The 21,902-nt window shown below is 42.7% G+C and overlaps 1 protein-coding gene across 1 annotated transcript in view; it reads right to left on the minus strand.

Moving 5' to 3' along the window:
• PIEZO2 (piezo type mechanosensitive ion channel component 2) overlaps positions 1–21,902 on the minus strand; it is a 340,562-nt gene that overhangs the window by 139,127 nt on the left and 179,533 nt on the right. Inside the window, exon 5 of the mRNA XM_007463290.1 lies at positions 13,885–14,047. Within this exon, the coding sequence (XP_007463352.1) occupies positions 13,885–14,047 (163 nt within the window). The remainder of the gene's footprint in view (positions 1–13,884; positions 14,048–21,902) is intronic.

The following is a 21,902-nucleotide window of genomic DNA, read 5'->3' on the forward strand; positions in this document are numbered from 1 at the left end:
ATATATATATATACACTTTCTCGATACACTTAGTTCAGATATTACATAATATTCACTGCTGGTGTCTGAAGCTCCATCTGTGCACCAGCTCACTGGAGGAAGCCAGGCACAGGAGACGGGTACACAGCTCAGTAAGTGCTGTTTGCCCAGGTGGGTACAGACCACTCGGGACTTACATTGGCTGTTGATGAAGTCAAGGCTACGGGATGCACCCCCTCCCCTACATACACACACACACACACACACACACACACACACACAACACACACACGTACACACACCACACACACACACCACACACACGCACAGAGACACACAGAGACACATATACAGAGACACAATACACACACATACATATACAAAGACACACACATACCTACACACAACACAGACACACACATACACACACAGGGATTTAATCCCAGGCAATTCAAGTTCATATACCCAAAATGGGTTTTGCATTCTACTGTATTCCATCACAGCACATTTGTAATTTTTCTGGAAGGAGAAAGAATGCTTCAGGCTTACGCATTAAGATTTTTCTATCTGTTCAGAGCTCAGTATGTACCAGTGTCTCTAGTAAGAGATAGAGCCCCACACATGTAAACAAGTAAAAAAATTAACAACTAAATATCTCACGGCAATACATGTTATTCTGAGAATTAAAATAGGGTGATGTGATTGCGAGTGTCAGGGCAGCTATTTTATTAGATTCTGAGGTCTGGGAGAGCCTCTCTGAGGAGGTGACATTTCAGCTGAGATCTGAATGTCACAGAGTCACCAGCCATGTGAAAATTCTAGGTCAGAGCCTTCCAGGCAGTGGGAAGGGCTGGCTGAGCCTCCATCGTGTGTCCCCAGACCCACTCCCTCCTCCTGCTTCTCCTCGTTGTCGGCAGATACCCCTACGTCCCGCCTCACAGAGACAAGAGGGCTGAGCCCCAGCCAGTGCATCAGCCCACCCCCTGCAGCCCACCTGTGGGCAGGTGCTCATGGCCCCCTCCTGGGACGGTGGATGAGCTGTAGGTGCTGGGGCACCTGGGAGAAGGACAGTCCACCACCCTAACCCTGCCCCGCATCACCCACATTTGGGGGTTTCAAAGTGAAAGTCTCCAAGAGTTGGCTGGATGCACGGCGGCACGTCCTCGACACTTGAACCCACTCTAACAGGACTTTGATAACCAACCACTCCACCCAATGAGGGGAACAACAAGATCTGTTTCGCAGGGTGACTCCAGTGGCTGCAGGGGGAGGGCAGGGGGACCCTGCAGCCAGGAGGCTGTTCTGATGGAGGAGGGGGCAGGGAATGGAGCTGAAGAGCGTTCGTGTCTTGGCCGAATGTCTTGGAGGTCGAGTCAGCAGAACTGATTGGCAAATTTCACGTGGAGGGAGGAGGGGTGGAGGAGGATCAGAGGTAGCTCCTGTGCTGTTGTTGTCCTTGCTGATGAGATCAGGGCAGCCAGGAGTGGAGCAGGTGGGGGAATCCAGTTCTGAGATGAAGGTGCCAGGGGGGCAGCTAGTGTAGGCCTCTGGAGTATGGAGAGGTCTACCTGAGGTTCACTGCCAAAGTCAGGGTCTGATGAGGTGACCTGGAGAGAACACAGAGGCGCCCACCTGTCGGAGCTGCCGCACCTGGGACCAGTCTGTCTCTCCAACCTTATCCTCATCTCTTGGCCCAGAAACATCATATGCAGGCAACCACATGGAGAACCCGGAATCCACAGGTTCTTTGCCTTGGGATGTGCTGTCCCCACCCCATGGGAGCCCTTGCCCAGTGTCCAAGGCCCCGGCTCCCAGGCCAGCCCTCCTTCAGCTTCTCCATCTCCCAAAGCTGAGTTGCTATGGAGACCAAGCTGAGTTGCTGTGGAGACAAGGCTGAGTTGCTGTGTGGGCTATGGCACTCACAGCGCCTTCCACGTGGGGCATCTGTTGCTTAATACCTCCCGCACAACAGGTGGGTGACACACTAAAAATCCCTCCTTGAGGAAGGAAGTTTGTCCAAAACCTTCAGTTCCCATACTTGAACAAGGAGACAGAGAGAGAGAACACAGGTAGAGGCGCCTGGTCCCACTCAGAAACACACTCCTAACTTTCATAACAAATGACTTACTGCTCAGTTATGGAATTGCTGCGGATGTAGATTAAATCAAATAGAAATCTCTGGTCAAGAAACTTCGTGAGCTTAGATAAATGCATTTCCCTGACCTCTCTTGGGCGGGACTGGGGCCCCTGTGATTTTTATAAACATACCAGCGTACTTGAGGTTTTCCAGCATTTTTGTACTGGAATCCCCGGGGCTTTCAGTTAAAAAACACTTTTTAAACCTGCCAAGCTGAGAGGGAGCCAAAAGTGAGCCCCTACTATCCAGGCCGGTGCCAGAACTGCCATTAGCCACATCAGGCTGGCTTGGTAACAGGCTGGCTTTGTCCCCAAAACAATCCATATGTGCAGTGTAAACCCCGATGCCCTGGAAGCGCCTCAGCTCACCCTACCATATTTACCAACAAACAGCCTTAGTTGCTGGAGTTGTAATCTGTCCCTATGTCGGAATCCAACTTGGTCCTGGCCTTGGAGCTAAGAAGGAGTAGCTGTAAATAAAGATTTATCCCCCTGGTTCCTGAGCTCTCGTAGTAATGAAAGACAAAGGGGCCCTTTATAGTTTAAAAAGCCAAATAAAATATTACATATCAGTGTTGTCCAGGTCAAAGTCTACAACTTATCTGAAGAATTGTAAGTGCTTTAATGCATCTTCTTTAAAAGCCCCTGACTTCGAAACACACCAAATGTACTAAGGTAGCATCTCATTTCACATGAGGATGCTCCAAGTGCTACAGTCAACTGTGTGAGAGGCCATGGTTCCCCGAGCCTGGACAGGGCCTCCTAGTCTCACCCCACCACTGCGTCCCACCCTGCAGCCCCGCCCCAGCAGTCACAGCATTAGCTGTTATTCCCACTCAATTATGGACCAGGAAGACACCATCAATTACTTTCAGTAGAACCCAAACATCATGTTTCCTTATCCCCAAGCACTAAACGATTCAGCCTGGGTTGGACTAAATCCCAAGAATCACCTGGGAATCTTTAAGAGGACAGATTACCAAGCTCCACCTCAAACTTCCTACATCAGAAATTCTGGGAGTGAATCCCAGGAATCTGTCTGATTAAAGAGCTGCACAAGGTGATTTGGAAGCAACCAGCCTGGAATCCATGCCCTTGCTGACATCTGCAACCTTGGACCAACTCATCCTACCTGAAAATACTGTGTTTGAGTCGTATGATAGGCAGACTCCCTTAACTGGAAAATATATTGAAATAATTTATCTGTGGAATCTCTTTCTGATTTCAGCCAACCTTTAGATGTTAGACCAGAGATTCTCAGGCCATGGAATCCATTTTCCTCTTCCTCTTGGGTAAAACCAAGCTATTAAAAACATTTCGATGGGAGGGTATCAGAGTCACAGGTAATGAGCCACAAGATCCTGGAGGCAAAGGGAACATTTTTCTAAGATGTCAGAGTTGTTTAGTTAACAATTTACTCACAGAGTGGGTTCATCTCAACAGAAGAGCCCAAGGAAGGAATAGGCCATGATGTGGGTCATCGCAGAAGAGGAACAAGTCTCATCCATAGCATCCTCGTGGACACAAGCAGCCAGAGAGAGCACGGGAGCCGTGCTGGCGTGGGGTCACGTGTGTTACGTAAGCCTAACGTGACAGCGTTGCACAGACAAAGCCAAAAGTTTATTCTGTTTCTGCGCTTGTTTTAGGAAGATTATTTTTCCAAACGTATAAGAGCAGTTAAATTGTTCCCTGTTCCATTTGGAAAAGTGAGTATAGAGATGTATGCTTTCAACAACCTCCTACAGAGTAATAAAAGTTTAATAAGGGACAGGCAAAAGACACACTGAATTAGCAGGCAGTGACCCGCTGGGTGAGTCAGGACTGCAGGCCTGGGGAGTTTTAATAAAATCAGGTCTGGTACCACTATATGTTTGCCTGCCTCCCAGAGATTCTGACCGAATGGGTCTGGGATGGGCCCTGCAACTGGACCTTTACAGATTCCCAGGTCAAAGGCGGTTCAAGGTGGTGGCGAAGGAGGGGCCTGAACTCACCTCCTCCCGTGGACACGACAAATATGCAGCTATACATGGATCAATTTCCCCTGAAAAGAACCTGAGAACTAGCTGAACACCTGGTCCCCAACAGAGGACAGAAAGGGCCACACCCAGACAGGCAGGGGAGGCATGTGGTCTCACTCACCCTAAAGCCAGTGAAATGACAGCAGTGTGACACGTACTGAGACTGTATGTAAAGGAGAGTCATTCATAAATCCAAAGGCATCAGTGGAGGGGTGGGGGATGGTGGAAACACTCCCCAGAGACAGAGGTGTCATTGCACTCCCCACCTAACCTGCTGGAGCAGGCAGGTGAGCTCGGACACAGGGTTAAGCAATTGTAGCACTACCCCGCTGACCTGCTGAAGCCGGAGAGCTCCAGTGGCTGAGGTGGCTGGGCATGAGTGGTCTTGGCATCCTCCTGCTCCTGCCCTAAAGCTGACACACGCACACAGACAGGGCACTCTCCTCTGCATTGCTGAAGCTGTGGGCACACAGTCAAGTCATTTTCCCACTGCCTTCCCAAAGCAAAGGACCCAGCCTGGCCCCCACACTCTCCAGCTGAAGCCAGCAGGAGCATACAGTCCAGATAGAGACACAACTTGATTGCCTGGCCCTGGTGGCCAATGGGGATGGAGACCCTGAGCTCCATGGCACTGGAGCAATCGGAAAGAGAGCTCTTGTCAGGCCACCACCCCCAGGGCACTGCACACATAGCAGGCAAACACAACCACTGGCTTCCTTTGAAAAAGGCCCATTCATGGAACCTGGAGCCTCAGGTTTCTTTCGCGCCTAGAGGCTAAGGAAGGGTTCCCAGGGAAGTAAGCAGGATGACAACATCCTCATACCCCCTCGGCCTCACTACAGCTCAATGAGACTTCCTAGGAAGGAGCCTGTGCACTCCTCAAGAGTCCCGATTTTTGCAACTGTCGCCCAGAGGACACATCCAGATCGCCACATCTGGACAACAGCAGGGATTACAATTGTGGCCCCACAGGACTGTATATATCTGCATACTTTAGAAGCTGTTGCCTGAGAGACTGGTTTCCAATCAGCCTAAGTGCTAAATGAGAGTCCTCCCCTCAGAACACTGACAGGTCCTGACACACCCTCAACAACAGGGCCATATCAAGAACTACAAAGATTCGAGAGACCACCAAGAGCTAAGGCTGGGTTGAACAAGAAGGATCATCCCTACGCAAGGCCACACCTTCAAGACTGAGAGGCAGCAGTTTTGCCTACTACATAGAAACAGTCAGCAAAATGAGGAAATATGGTCCCCCCCCCAAAAAAAAAGCAAGAGAAAACCTCAGAAAAAGACCTTAATGATATGGAGATAAGTAATCTATCTGATAAAGAACTGAAAGTAATGGTCATAAAGATGCTCTCTGACCGCAGGAGAAGAATGGATGAATACAGTGAGAACTTCAACAAAGAGTTGAATATATTAAAAAAAGAACCAATCTGTGCTGAAGAATACAATAACTGAAATGAAGAATACATGAGAAGGAATCAAAAGCAGATTCGATGACAGAGAAGAACAGACTGGCAATCTGGAAGACAGGGTAATGGAAATCATCCAATCAGAAGAACAAAAAGAAAAAAAAAATTTTCAATGAGGATAGTTTAAGGGACATCTGGGACAACATCAAGTGTACTAACATTCACATTATAGGGGTCCCAGAAGGAGAGGAGAGAGAAAAAGTGGCAGAGAACTTATCTGAAGAAATAATGGCTGAAAACTTCCCAAACCTGGGAAAGGAAACAGACACCCAGGTCTAGAAAGTCCACAGTCCCAAACAAGATGAACCCAACAAGATCCACACTAAGACACATTATAATCAAAATGTCAAAATTAAAGATAAAGAGAGAATTTTAAAAGCAGCAAGAGAAAAACAACTGGTTACATATAAAGGAACCCCCATAAGACTACTGGTGAATATTTCAGCAGAAATTTTGCAGACCAGAAGGGAGCAGCACTATACATTCAAAGTGCTGAAAATAAAAACCACAACCAAGATTACTCCATCCAGCAAGGTTGTCACTCAGAAGTGAAGGAGACATAAAGGGTTTCTCAGACAAGCAAAAACGGAAGGAGTTCATCACTAAACCAACCTTACAAGGTATGTTAAGGGGTGACTTTCAACCTGAAAAGTAAAGGCCTTAACTAGAAATAAGAAAACATGCGAAAGGGAAAAGTCTCTCTGGTAAAGGCAAACATATAGTAAAGTTAGTGGATGAAACACTTCTAAAGCTATTATGAAGGTTAAAAGGCAAAAGCAATAAAATCAACTGTAACTACAATAAGTATTTAAGGAATACACAAAATTAAAAAATGTAAAATATAACATAAAAAGCATAAAATGTGGAGAGGGGAGTAAAAATGTAGTGCTTTCAGAATGTATTCAAACCTAAGTGACTATCCACTTAAAATAGATTGTTTTATACAGATTGTTATGTGTGAGCCTCATGGAAACCAAAACCCAAAACCTTTAAATAGACAGACAAAAAATAAAGGGAAAGGAATCCAAACATAACACTAAAGAAAATCATAAAACCACAAGGGAAGAGAACAAGAGAAGAAAAGAACAGAGAAGGTTTACCAAAGGAAAAAAAAAAAATATGAGAAAACAACAAACAAAATGGCAGAACATACCTATCAATAATTACTTTAAATGTGAATGGTCTAAATTCTCCAATCAAAAGATACAGGGTGGCTGAATGGATAAAAAAACAAGAGACTCACTTCAGATCTAAAGACATGCATTGGTGGAAAGTGAAGGGATAGAAAAAGATATTTCATGCACATGGAAATTTTTTAAAAAGCTGGAGTAGCAATATTTAGATAAAATACACTTTAAAACAGACACTGTAAAAAAGACGAAGGGCATTACATAATGATAAAGGGATCAATACAACAAGAGGATATAACATTTGTAAACATGCACCCAACAAAGGATCATGTAAATTTATAAAGCAAATATTAACTGACATAAAGGAAGAAATGAACAGTAATACAGTAATAGTAGGGGACTTTAATACCCCATTTGCCTCAATGGATAGATCATCCAGACAGAAAATCAATGACACATTACATCAGATGGAAAACAGATATATACAGAACATTCCATCCAAAACTGCAGAAAACATATTCTTTTCAAGTGCACATGGAACTTTCCCCAGGATAGATCACACGCTAGATCAAAAAACAAGTCTCAATAGATTTAAGAAGACTGAAATCATATCAGGCATCTTTTCCAACCACAAAGGTAAGAAACTGGAAGTCAATTATGAGAAGAAAACTGGAAAAAACACAAACGCATGGAGACTAAACAACATATTACTAAGCAATCACTGGGTCAATGAAGGAGTGAAGAGGAGAGTAAAAAAATACCTGAGCCAAATGAAAATGGAAACAATTTCCCAAAATCTGTGGGACACAACAAAAGCTGTTCTAAAAGGGAAGTTCATAGTGATACAGGACTACCCTGGGAAACAAGAAAAATCTCAATTAAACAAACTAACCTCACACCTGAAGAAACTAAAAAGAGAAGAACAAACAAAACCCAAAGTTAGTAGAATGAAGAAAATAATAAAGATCAGAATGGAAATAAATGAAATAGAAACTAAAAAACAATAGAAACGATCAGTGAAACCAAGAGCTGGTTCTTTGACAAGATAAAGACAAGCGCTAAATCTTTAGCCAGTCTCACCAAGAAAAAAAGAGAGTGGGCCTAAATAAATAAAATCATAAATGAAAGAGGAGATGTTACCACAGAAATACAAAGGATCATAAGGGACTACTACGAACAATTATATGCCAACAAATTGGACAACTTAGAAGAAATGGATAAATTCTTAGAAACACATAACATTCCAAAACTGAATCATGAAGAAACAGACAATCTAAAAAGACCAAATAATAGTAACGAAACTGAATTAGTAATTAAAAATCTTCCAACAAACAAAAGTCCAGGACCAAAGAGCTTCACAGAGGAAATCTATCAAACATTTGAAGAAGAGTTAATACCTATGTTTCTCAAACTATTCCAAAACATTGATGAGGAGTGAATGCTTCCAAACTCATTTTACAAGGCCAGCATTACCCTGATACCAAAACCAGACAAAGAGGCCACAAGAAAAAAATTAGAGGCCAATATCTCCAATGAACATAGATGTAAAAATATTCAATAAAATATTAGCAAACCAAATCCAACAATACAGTAAAAGGATTACACACCATGATCAAGTAAGTTTTATTCCAGAAATGCAAGGATGGTTCAATATCCACAGATCAATCAACAAAGAATAAAAATCATATGATCATCTCAATAGATACTGAAAAAGCACTCAACACAACTCAACGTCTGTTTACAGTGAAAACTCTCAACAAAGTGGGTATAGAGGGGACATACCTCAACATAACAAAAGCCACATATGACAAACCCACAGCTGGCATCATACTCAACAGTGAAAAGCTGAAAGCTTTTCCTCTAAGATCAGGAACAGGATAAAGATGTCCACTCTCATCACTTTTTTTACACACAGTGTTGAAAGTCCTAGCCACAGCAATTAGGCAAGAAAAAAATAAAAGACATCCAAATTAAAAAGAAGTAAAACTGGCACTATTTGCCCATGTCATGATACTATATATAGAAAACCCTAAAGACTCCACCAAAAAACTATCAGTACTAATAAACAAATTAAGCAAAGTTTCAGTATACAAAATTAATATTCAGAAATTGGTTGCATTTCTATACACTAATAACAAACTATCAGAAAGAGAAATTAAGAAAGCAATCCCATTTACAACTGCATCAAAAAGAATAAAATACCTAGGAATAAATTTAACCAAGGAGGTTAAAGACTTGTACTCTGAAAACTGTAAGACACTGATGAAAGAAACTGAAGATGACACAAATAAATGGAAAGATATACTGTGCTCAAGGGTTGGAAGAATTAGTATTATTAAAATGTCCATACTACCCAGAGCAATATACAGATTCAATGCAACCCCTACCAAGTAGTAATGGCATTTTTTACAGAACTACAACAAAGAATCCTAAAACTTTTATGGAACCACAAAAGACCCCAAATAGCCAAAATAATCTTGAGAAAGAACAAAGCCAGAGGTATCATGCTCCCTGATTTCAAACTATATTATAAAGCTAGAGAAATCAAAACAGTATGGTACTGGAACAAAAACATACACATAGATCAATAGAACACAATAGAGAGCCCAGAAATAAACCCACCCATTTATGGTCAATTAATCTATGACAAGGGAGGCAAGAATATACAATGGAGAAAAGACAGTCTCTTCAATAAGTGGTGTTGAGAAAAATGGACAGTTACATGCAAAAGAATGAAACTACTCTCACACAATATGCAAAAATAAATTCAAACTGAGTTAAAGACTCATCCCACCCTAGACTTGGCACAGTGCTCCAAGCAGAGATCAGGCTCCGGAAAAAAGTTCTGATTGGAGTTAGGAACAGACAGATGGATGGGAGGATGGGAAAGGAAAGTGGTGGGTTCCAGGGTAGGTACAGCACTGCTCAACCTTGTGACATTTTAATAATAAAGACATGCATTTTCTTTGCATCTTAGTTCATCACAAGTAATTATTTGGGTCCTGAACCTTTCAGGACACTTTTAGGCAACAGGAAGGGTCTGTGCGCCCTTAGAACTGTGGCTTTTGTCATCACTCCCTGAATTCTTCATTTCTACAGGGAGCACAGCAGTCAGAAGAGCTAAATTTAGCTGGTTCTCATAAAAGAAAACTGGTGGTTCGGGGTCAGTAATAATCTCTGTAACCAAAGACAAACAGAGACGGATGACCGTGTCTTTGTGCTTGAAAGTCAGGATCTAGAAAATGTAAAGCAGGTGACTCTGGACTAGATCTCAGGTGGGAACTGAGCAGATGCCTAATTAAAAGGTGACAATAAAGAGACTGATTTCTTCCATTCTTTGTTTCTTGCTCTTAAAAAGATAGTAACTTGAGCTTCAAAGTTGAAGCTTGACGTGCAGCCCAGCTGGTCATTTTCTGTGCCAGATGTTACAGTAGACTAACGAACGTTAGGTATTAGAAAGGAGGGTGCAGATTTGAGGTTCCGAAGGAATTTCCAAATAACATTATCAGGACCTAAATGTTACATCACTGAATTTTTAATGGATGGGCAATGATTTGTACTGGAATATTCTTTATATCCTTCATGTTTGATTTGTCAGACTATTTAGAAGATGCCTCTTGAAGCAGACTAAGTTGAGACTAAAATTCCTATTTGAATAAAGATTTAATTTATCATAAATTTAGTTCAATAGTATATTAAACTATTATCTGTTTCAAAAAAATAAGGCCTGAAATCTCGTTAAATAGCTAGAAAGACCTAGAAGTATATAAACACACAGATGCTATCAGCTTCGTAAAATTACTGATGTAATTGGTGTTTTATTGCACAGATAACCTTTCTACACAATTTAATTTTCATAACACAATTCATTTTTTTAAAAGGCTTAAGAATCAGAATCTTTTTCCCAGTTATGATTTGTCGATCTGCTTCTGAATTAAAATGAACGAATAAACAAGACCACAGATACGTCAGCTGGAAAAGAATGTTTTATGGCACTTGGGGAGTTGGTTCTTGACTGAGGTCTGCTCTCTGTAAAATTCAAGAACAGGGGCAAAGCCTCCCACCCATGCCCCCTGGGGATTTTTAGGGGGAATCCCTGGGTTTGTGATGCCCTTTAAAACAGCAAACTTGAGCCTCATTAACAAGTCCAAGAAGATTAGGGAAGACTCCTGAGCCTTCTCCAGGGATTAGTTGCTATGCTGAAACCATGCTAGATTTGAAAAGGAATTCTCCCAGGCACCAGAGGATTGATTAATCTGCCGTTTCTCCACTGAGATAAATGAAGGAAGAAGGAACGCCAGCAAACACTATCCTTTCAAAGGATCCTTGGGACTTCCCTGGTGGCGCAGTGAAGAATCCGCCTGCTAATGCAGGGGACACGGGTTTGATCCCTGGTCTGGGAAGATCCCACATGCTGCAGAGCAACTAAGCCCGTGTGCCGCAACTACTGAGCCTGCACTCTAGAGCCTGCAAGCCACAACTACTGAGCCCGTGTGCCACAACTACTGAAACCCACGTGCCCTAGAGCCCTTGCTCTGCAACAAGAAGCCAACGCAATGAGAAGCCGGCGCACCACAACAAAGAGTAGCCCCCATTGGCCGCAACTAGAGAAAGCCCGTGCACAGCAACAAAGACCCAACGCAGCCGAAAAAAAAAAAAAAGCCAGGAATTAAAAAAAAAAAAATCCAAAGGATCCTCAAAAACCAAGCAATCTAGAACACAAACGCCAAGATTTACAAGTAGCAGGAAGTATGCTAGGGACTTCAAAATAAAACAACTTGTCTTGCTTATTTCTCCTGGCCATGTATTTCTATTCTGTTCAGACTCTAGCTAGATGGTTCCCCGGTAAGATGTATTTCCTCCTGGATTCATCTCAGAAGACTGATTCTAGCCTGCTCCCCTGGGCCGTCCGGGGGCTGGAATGTACTAAGAGAATGGAACTTAATAACTAAATTAGACCCAAACAAATTTAACCAAGAGGGAAATCAACCTCATAATAATGATATTCAGTATTTTCAAAGCCCCAATAAATAATGTTTAGAGTATCTACCCCTCTTTTCCTTATTGTTAAATAATGTCATCGATAATACATAGGGCACAGATATTTAAACAACTTTCAAATGGGAGAGGGGTACCATAATCCTGTCTTGGAGAACCGAGGGGAATCAGGAAGGAGACATGATTTTAGAATTAGTCAATGGTATCGTGTCTCTTCTTCACCAGATGTGTGATCTTGACCTTAACCTAACATCCCTTATCTTCCGTAGGTCAGTGTAGGTTTTCCTAGTTTTATGGCAAAAGAGAGTTTGAATTTGGAGACAGAAGCTCTTTTTATAGGAAGCTTTGTGATTCAGTCATGGTTGTCTGTTACTAAAGGCACAGAGGGGATTCTTTTACCAAGTGGGATGGCCTCAAACACACCCTCCAACTTAGCTTTCTTTCATTCTACAAGACCCTGAATTTGAAATTTTTGCTATTGTTCTACTGCCTCTCAAACTGGAGAAGAGCAGAGGGAGAGCGGGTGCCCTTTATTATTAAGTCCTCACAACAATTTCTGCTTTGTAGAAAAAGACAATAGACAATTTTCCCAACATCACACAGTCACCTTAGGTGGCTTCCAAGTCCGACTTTAGAGTCCACTCAATTCCCAGTAAATATCCTTTACACGCCATCTATAATATGAGGATAACTGAAAATCAACCTCACTTTATAAATAATAATAATGAAAAACCCTAAGTCTGGAGAGCTTGAGTTAATGGATTTATTTTCACTGAACCTGGAAAATGTGGGGTAATTATTTAAGCCAGCTGATTTTCAAAACTGTAAATATTATTAAATAAATTTCAAATGTAAAAATGGAGATTAAAAATTTAAATTGTCATATAATTATAAAGCCAGCCAGAAGAAAAAGCACCTTCATAGTTTTATTTATTTTCAGGACACCAAAAAGTGTTGTGTAGTTTGCAAACTTGAATGCAAGAGATGGGTAGTTATTACCTTGCTATAATTAATTTTTACACCGTGTACCTTTTTTAACATTTGTCTTAAAAATAGTAGAATATGGATATGCAATGTGATTGTATATCTTTGACCCATAAGGAGTTTAGGCGATAACATCATTTCTAGTCTGCAGAGGTTAATTGAATCATATTCACTCTTCCTGCATTGTTGTATTTCTGATAAGTATACAGGGTAAACTGCTGCTTATTTGTGAAGCATGTACATCATCTGCTGTAACTGAGAATTTTCTTCCTTTGATGGCTTCGTGGTTATCATTCTCAATATAAGTAACTTCAAGTAACTTCAGTTTTATAGGTTTAATTTCTTGCCAAAGCTTATGAATGAAATATTTGGTACTTGTGTCTTATGTCAAATGTCCAAAGGTACTCTTTTAAGGAACTTTTTTCACTGTAAATTTCATCTTTCAATTACCAAATCAATTACTTTTTAAGTCAATGCTACCTAGACTCACATAACAAAGTGCAGTTATTAGAACAAACAGGTCAGGGACAGAGTGACAGCTGTCTCATGTGCTCCCATTCACCACGGAGTGAAATCTGACGTGTTCCCTGGTCCAGCTAAAAACATAGCTAAAAATTCACATACATTTTAATCATTCTTACACTCTTCCAAATGCATATATTTTTTCTCTGGAGGGCTTTAAAAATACCTCGATGGAAGCATGTGGAGTTAACACACTGACTCGGGACAGCAAGGTGCACAGACTGGAAGCCTCCTTTAAGGTAGAATTAATTTTTTTCTCTTACAACTACCAGGTGTTACTTCTCTAAGAGCATTGCAGTAATGAAGGTATCTAGACCACAGGCTATGATACAAATTTGAAAGGTTCCCCATCTGAGTTAAGGGCAGATGACAGTGAAGAGACACAGGGTCAAGCCCAGGCCCTTAGGGGATGACGCCTCTCGCAGGGCAGCCCTCATGGTCTCCGAACTTGTCTCCTCGTGGCCCAGGCAGGCATGGGTGAGAATGCCCACACGTGAGGACCACACGAGGGTGTGCCAAGTAACCGCCCAGCACGGGAGGGCATGAAGCACAGTGCATATCTCACTATTACACTGTCACAACCTACCAAGGTCAAGGCCCCAGAAATCAAAGAAGGAAGAGGCACAAAGTCAGATTTACCGATTCTTCATTCTCAAACTCCAGGTTATACTGTGCTGCGTCTTCAGTCACTGGCTTCTGAACGATGTTCCTACAGACCAGCCAGATGGTCAGACTGGCTATGAACATGCCGACGTCAGGCACAAACACTCGGATCCCGTTGCCAGCATCAGCTCCCTTTAAGCTATGGAGGGGAAAAACGTGGAGGGGGGGGGGGGGGGGAAATTTAGTTGTTTTTATGTTGCTATGGTTAAACCATCATAAAGTATGTTTAAATCTTCTTAATGATTTAAAATAAAGAATGCTCAGTTTCTGCCCAGAGGTACCAGAAAGCTTTTCACCAACCCCGGTCTTATGTAATCTACTAAGATTCAGGAAGCTTCCAGGGAGTTTTAGAAATAGTAGAAAGAACCCCAAACCAATTCTCACTCCTAAAACGTGCTAATGAACTAACTTGTTATTAAATAAACCACGCATCCAGTACAGAGACAGGTGTTTGCAATCTAGCTGGAGCAGTTAAATACTAGATGTACACAAGCAGCTACGAGATACTGGGCCTTGGAAGTAAATCAAAGTTAGAAGGAAAAACGGAGAAGATGTTAAAGCAATCCTTGAATAGGAGCTCTTCATGATTTTGAATACTGAGTTGATTTTGTTTTCCATCCTGTTCCAAGAAAGACCGTTAACAGAGAACTCAGAAGATTCGGTTCCAGTGTCAGTAGGACCTGACAGCTGCCTTTCACTGGAGGCCTTCCCCACATCCTGCGTCCTTCCTCTGCCCCAAAGAGATAACACTGTTTGTCTTCTTTATCTCACTGGACTCAGATGAAAGTGACCCAATGTGTATCAGAGATAAAACTTGTTTAGGGACAGGAAGCAGAAGATAGGAAATTATGCATGTAAAGATACATAGCTTTCCATATACACTTCATGTGATGAAATACATACTGTAGTCATTTACATTGGATATGTGATATATTGGTAAAAACATAATAAATAGCAAAACCCCATCACCAAGAAATAACCAGGTTAACATTTTAGTAAACTAAAACATCATATGATATCGCTTATATGTGGATTCTAAAAACATGATACAAATAAACTTATTTAAAAAACAGAAATAGACTCACAGACATTGAAAACAAACTTGTGGTTACCAAAGGGGAAAGGCGGGGAAGGGATAGATTAGGAATTTGGGATTAACATACACACACTACTGTACATAAAATAGATAAGCAACAAGGACCTACTGTATAGCACAGGGAACTGTACTCAATATTTTGTAATAACCTATAATGGAAAAGAATCTAAAAAAGAATATATATGTATACATATATGTATATATAACTGAATCACTCTGCTGTATACCTGAAACTAACACAACATTGTAAATCGACTATATTTCAATAAAATTTTTAAAAATTAGTAATAATATCTACCACTTACTGAGCAATTGCTTTGTGCTAAGAGCTTCGTACATGTTATTTAGTCCAATCAATCACCTTAAAGAGTTAGGCATTATTACTTATCCTCCTTTTACATATGAAAAAACTAAGGCTCCAAAAGGTAAACTTACTTCCCTAAAGTCACACAGAGAGTCAGAGAGAGAACAGAATTATCCTCAAGCTCCCTGTAAGTGCAAAGTTTATGCTGTCAACCACCGCACCCTCCCGTACGTATCCCCACGGCTTTCCCTTCCAGTCTTCCTTCTGTGTATGGACATGCGTTCTTAGAGTTAACAAAACTAGGCTCATACTTTACCTATGGTTTTTGACAATGATTTGTTCATTTAATACATCCCTCACATTTTCATAACTCACTGAAGATTTTTAAGCCTCACCACACTCACAGTCAGACAGGATTGACTTAACTAGTCCACTACTGTTGTACATTTAGAATATTTCCATCCATTTGTTACTATAATATAAATAAAAGTTAAATCTTCATTAAGTAAAGAGTCTTCTAATCCAAGATCTTCTAGGAAGAATTCCTTAGACCAGTCTAACTGGCTGTTTATAAAAATGGTCTGGAAGAGGGCATCCCTTGTAGAAGCTTCGATTTTCCACATGACTTTAAACTCTTCTGAACAGAGAAACATGAAAGTGATGAGACATCCCTTTACTTCCATAAATAAAACACACGTGGTTGTGTGAAAGGTTTCTAAAAATGGCAAGTTCCTTTCATATGGGTTAAGAGTAAGTCAGTTACGAAAACTTCATCCAAACTTTGTAATTACTTATGAAACTTATAATCCAGAATCCTAACGATGAAACCTGATGATTGATTTCATCATAATAAAAATGTAGAGGTTTGCTGTCTACTTTTAAAGTACATCTAACATGATCAGACAGAGCAAAGGAGAATTAATATCACCAGAATGAGAACTCGGAGGGAGGCCAGTAAACAAAGGCCAGGCTGGGGCGGGGTAGGGGTGTTTCCTGTGTGGGGCTGTCAGGGGAGCTGGTGGGTCCTTCCCGGGTGGATTTGGGGGGATAAATTATTGTGGCTCCTTTGTGGAAAATGAGTTGACCATGGCATTTTATGAACAGCACCAACCAAGCAGACTGGAGGGGAAAGAGGTCTAACAGAAAGCCAGCAGCACAGGGCTCCTCCCACCTGTTCTCTGCAGGCACCTCCCAATTTGCAAACAGTAGCTTTGAGGCTACAGCCCCAGCTTTGTGCTTCTTGGCCCCCAAAGAGACACTCGATAGCCCACATACACTAAGGGAGTAAATGAATGCAGCTTGCAAAAGCAATCCTCCACCTGCTGTGACAGAATTCAGCTCCTGGATCCAGGACTGGGCTGCAATCCGACTCAGAATGGAATCATTCAGCCACAGAGGTGCCAACCTATTAACTGCGGCTCTCGGGTCCCGGGCTAACAAAGCAGCACATTCACGGCACTGCCCAGCGGACACAATGAGCCTTCAGAAGACGATAACACGGGCCGTGGACAATGGACAAAGTCCAACCGATATGTCCTGTGGGGACCACCTTATCACTAAAGTCTCCTTCTTCCCTGTCTAGACCAGTGTCTACTGAGTTACATCAATCAGAGCGCTAGTCCTCAGAAGTGCTGCAAATTAAAGCAAAACAAGACAAAAACGAAAGGAGAAAAAAAACAGTTGCTGGTCAAATAAGTGTTAGAAAATCACAACGAATATTATTATGGTAAAGAAGTTGAGAAGTTCTGTAGTAAAACAGTAACTCTGAGCTTACTTAAGCCTCCATTTCCCAAATTTATTTGACCACAAACCATTTCTTAGCTTTCTCTAACACCTGTTACATTCTGCCGAGCTAGTGCTCACGGCGCAGGCTTTAGAAAATGCTGACTCAGTGTCTCCTCACTGGTCTATAGGTTTGATCACAATGAATGGACAATTTGGAAACTATACGAACGTGTAGCTAATCTTTATACATTTGGTTTTGAATAAGCCCCTAATAATTGCAGTCAGTGACACCTCATTCCTCTCCCTCAGCCCTCCTCCCATCTATCCACCCACTCACTCAGGAAGTCACTGCAGCCATGGAGCTGGAAGAAACCAGAAACGATCTAGTTCATTTCCTCATCTTGCAAAGAAGAAACCAATCCAGGGAAGGTTGAAGCCTGGACCAAATGCACAGCTGGCGGCAGAGCCCTTCTTGGGAGCTGCCACTCACTGCACTTGCCCCAGCTTTTACCTGGTGCCGCAGCTTCCCGCCGATCACTGCTCCCACCGCAAGGCCCGATGGCCCACTCCAACCCCATCCCATGCCACCTCTGTGCTGCACTGGACAAATCCGCTCCCAGATCCACTCTCCCTGCTTTCCTTCCCTCTCCTGTCTACTGCTCCACCTCCCTCTGGACACCCCCGAAGGCTCACCTTGCTGGGAGATCCCCCAAGGGAGTGCAGGGCTGGGCTGTGCCCACCAGGCTCCTCTTCTCTGCCTCCCGCTTAAATGTTGATGAGTTGGCAAGGTCTGGTCCTCACTTATTTCTTCTAACTCCACATGGCAGACCTGAATGACACACTTACCGCCGAGGCTCCACTCAGCATCTGCACGACGACTTACAAACCTGCACACCTAGTCCAAGCATGTCCCCAAGACCCATTTTCCTACTAGACATCTCCATTCAGTATTCGACAGCTTTTTACAACTAAATGCTACCTTTATTCCAAAATCTGCTCTTCCTCCCTTATTCCTCACCTTGAAAGATGGTGCTGTCACCAGTGTAGCAACCAGGAAAGAACCTGGGCCCTGCCATCTGTCACAGGAAACCTGGAGATTCTGTCTCCATGCCTTTGTTTCTCTCCCCCGCCCTCCTCTTTTTTTGGCTTCTGGATTATTGAACAGCATCCTTGTCACTTTGCCTCAGGGCGTCCCCTCTGCTAAGCAGGCCTCCGCGTTAGCACCCAAGCTTAACTTTTAGAAGCACAGGTTCGGCATGCCCACCGCCCCGCTGACGAGAAAGGTCCATAGTCCCAAGCACACCCGCGAGGCCCTCGGTATTGCAGGCCCGTCTGCCTTGTCTCTTGCTATGACTTCCTTGGACCTCAAATTCCACCCACACTGACCGCATACACCAGGACAGGCAGGTGTTTGTTCCTCCGAGTCAGTGTGCGATCTTCCCCCTTGGACCACAACGCCCTTCTCACACACGCTTCCAGGGTGTCCTCATCAGTCAAGACTCACCTCCCACACCTCCACCTCGAAGCCTGTCCACCACCACCTGCCACCTTTAGATGCCTATATGTACACTTAATACTTTATGTCGCTAACTTGTTCGTGAATCTCTGTATCCAGGAGGACTGTATATATATATATATATATATATATATATATATATATATATATATGTACGTTTACATATTACATTTGTGTCTGTGTGGTATGGTGTGTGCTCTGAGTACAGGCTGGCAGAATTAACGTTATCTCCAAACATTTACTCTTTCCTTCCTATGACAATAGTTTGTGCAAAGTACTGTTGAAGAATTAGATCTGCTGTGTGCCACAAAGAGCCCCGTACTTTAGCTCGGGGAAGGTAAAGTACAAAGGGCAGGACACGTCACCGTGGTCTGGGGAACAGCTGAAGATCGAGGGCTTGATGAGTAACATCTTAATTATTTGGACACAATTTAATTTTCAAAATTGGAAATTATAAGCCATTCAGAATACATATGCAGTTTTATTAAATGCATATATTGGAGAAAACATTTCAAGAAAAAGAAAGATGTGTTGTAGCTAATGAACAATGGTTCGATTTGGCGGGATTTTTTATGTATTCATTCCAAAGATATTTATTGAGCCTCTAGCACGTGCCAGGCACTGTCCCTGGGCACTGAGTGTTGGTTATGAAAGTGTCCTAAACACCGAGATAAATCAGGAAGAGGGGTTATGGCCAGGTCCTCCCTACTGGACTCGGATTTCTGGCAAAGCATCCACATAACCAGAACGGCTGAAGGGTTCAGAGCAAATGAGGCCCTACCGTCATCGCGGTCATCCTCAGACTGCAGAGGAAATCGTGCACTGGTCTCGAGAAGTGGTGCCCAGAGGCGGTGTTTCCATGAGCGTGAGGTGTTGTGTGGAGGTGGCAGGTCACCCTGGAAGCCACGTGGGGTTTGTGCCTGAGAGAGGTCTTGACTGACAGGGTGGAGGTGAGAGTTTTCTTCTCATATATGTTGGCTAAAGCCAACAGTGTAAATTAGATGATCCAGGGACCACGCACAGCACAGAGTAAATATTTGTGGAAGCCTCCATAAACGGATCGTCGGTGTGCATTACAGAGCATTTAAAAACAAATTAAATTTTATTTCAAATAAATTCTGCATTTGAAACCAGGCTGACCAGGTTATGGGTAGAAGCCCTATGCTAATAAATTAACGAGATCAATGAATACATTTCCCCATAAAATGTTATCCTACATAGCTCGACTTTCCAGGCTCAGCTCAATTACATTTTCCATATAGAAAAGCACATGCTAAACTACTTAAAACATCATGTTCTCTTCAACAGGCGGACATTTCCTTTCCAATCTGGTTACAGTCACATTGATCCTATTTGTTCAGAGTGATTATCCCTCTTGAAAGGGGGTCAAGGAAGCTGGAAATTGGGAAAACCCTACATATCCATCAAGAGGAGAGAGAATATAGCCATAAAATACTATGAATCAATAAATCAGTGCAAATGTACGTGTGACCATCTACATCAATAAATATGGATGCAACTCACAAACATAATATTAAGCAAAAAAAAAAAAAAAAAAAAAAAAAAAAAAAAAAGAACTAGCAACCGTACAGAATATAGACCAGTTAGAGATTCACCCATAAAGAGCTCCATGAAAGTCAGGAGACAGGGACTCAATCACCTGTGTTGGTAGTGCCCAGGTTCTTAAGATCCTTGAAAGCTGGTTGGTACATACAAAAGTATATCTTTAATATTTCATATTATTTTTAAAAGTCGGAAGAGACACACCGCCCAGAATTCTTCGTGTAGAACACATCTTGAAAACACAAAGTCAATTATCTGCCTGGGAAAGATAATGACCAACTGATGCAGTCATGGCCATGATTATATTTGGTCTGATTGACTCATTAGTCAAATTCAATTACCATCCTCCTATCCAAGTCCAGGGATGCAGTGAGGCAGGTGTGGATATTCGTGGGCAAACCACTTTGCTTTTGTAAGTTTCTCACCAACAAAATGACTTCTTGGGGTCGTCCCAACTGTCAAGTCTCACTCTGACTCAGAAAATTCAAAATAAGGAGGCAGGGAAATGAAGATGGGGCAAAGAAAGAAAAGCGTTGGAGTTTCAGGTATGGCCGAGAAGCAGACTCAGGAACAAACACAACCGCCGTCACCTTCAGAAGCTAGAAAAGAACCACCTCATTTATGCCATTCCTTTTGGGGAGCGAGTCCTTTGGTTCAGAGTTGGTAGGAAGGTCAACGTCAATTGAATTCCAATAAAATGATTAAAATGTCAAATGAGCATTATTTAAATGAATATGAACTGCTGAGATGGTTATACTTGGTTTTCTGGTGACCTCTGGAGCCCAGGCACTGATGCTCGACCACGGCTCCACAGAAGCGGAGCTGCACAGGGACAGGGCTGCCCCAGGGCCTCTCCCCGAGCTCCCATCAGGGTCCCACTTCAACTCCTAGATGGACTGGTTCAGCTCTTCTTTCCTCCAGGACCTTCACTTCCCCAGTAGCGCCCACAACTGTGCACAGCCTAGCTCCTGAAATACATTCTTTGCCTCACACCGGCTCCCCACAAACCCTGACTGACCCACCCCCATGGTGATCCTCTAATTAGCTTGCACAGGCCTTGTGGATGATAGCAACATGGGAAGTGAGTAAAATCTAACCTGTGTAAACTGTAGCCCTCACTCTGGAGCTGGGTGATTTACTCCAGATAATTGGAAGACACACGGTCTCGGGGTCTCCTCTGCGGGATCTGAAGTGTGAGGATTATGAATCTAATCTGCACACATGTTTCTGCTGCAAAGCAGCCCTCACATGTCACCGTAACGTCTGCAAAGGCCATGCGTTGTAAGCATTTGTCATCACTGCGGGATCCACTCCCAGTGAGGCTGGAATCAACTTCCAGTCTCCCCCACCCACCCCAGCCCCGCTTGCTGCCACCGTGCTGAGTGTCACCGTGCAGCTCAGGGTTCTCCCAGCTTCAGGCCATGACTAACTAGTTTATTATCAAATAAAGGCAGTGGCACAAACCAGCATTTTCTTTTTCATGAAACACAGTAGAATAAAACAGGAGTACACTGCATGCAGTAAGAGCACCTATTGTTTTTTGAAACTGTAGGTATCTGTGTTGTATTGGATCATGACATAAAAGTGTACTGGTGTAGTCACAGTAAAAAAAAAAAAAAAAAAAGCTTCAAAATCACTCTCCAGCACAGCTCTGTTCTATCAAACAGGCAGGGCAGTTGTGTTGAGGAGAGATGAAGATAACATAAATCCTTTCCTCAAATCTCTCGGAGCCAAATGTGTTGCAAAATTCATACTTTTCCAGATGTCAGAAAGGCGCCTCTTACAAGATG

Source organism: Lipotes vexillifer, unplaced genomic scaffold (genome assembly GCF_000442215.2).
Source record: "Lipotes vexillifer unplaced genomic scaffold, Lipotes_vexillifer_v1.1 scaffold848, whole genome shotgun sequence".
NCBI classification, from domain to species: domain Eukaryota; kingdom Metazoa; phylum Chordata; class Mammalia; order Artiodactyla; family Lipotidae; genus Lipotes; species Lipotes vexillifer.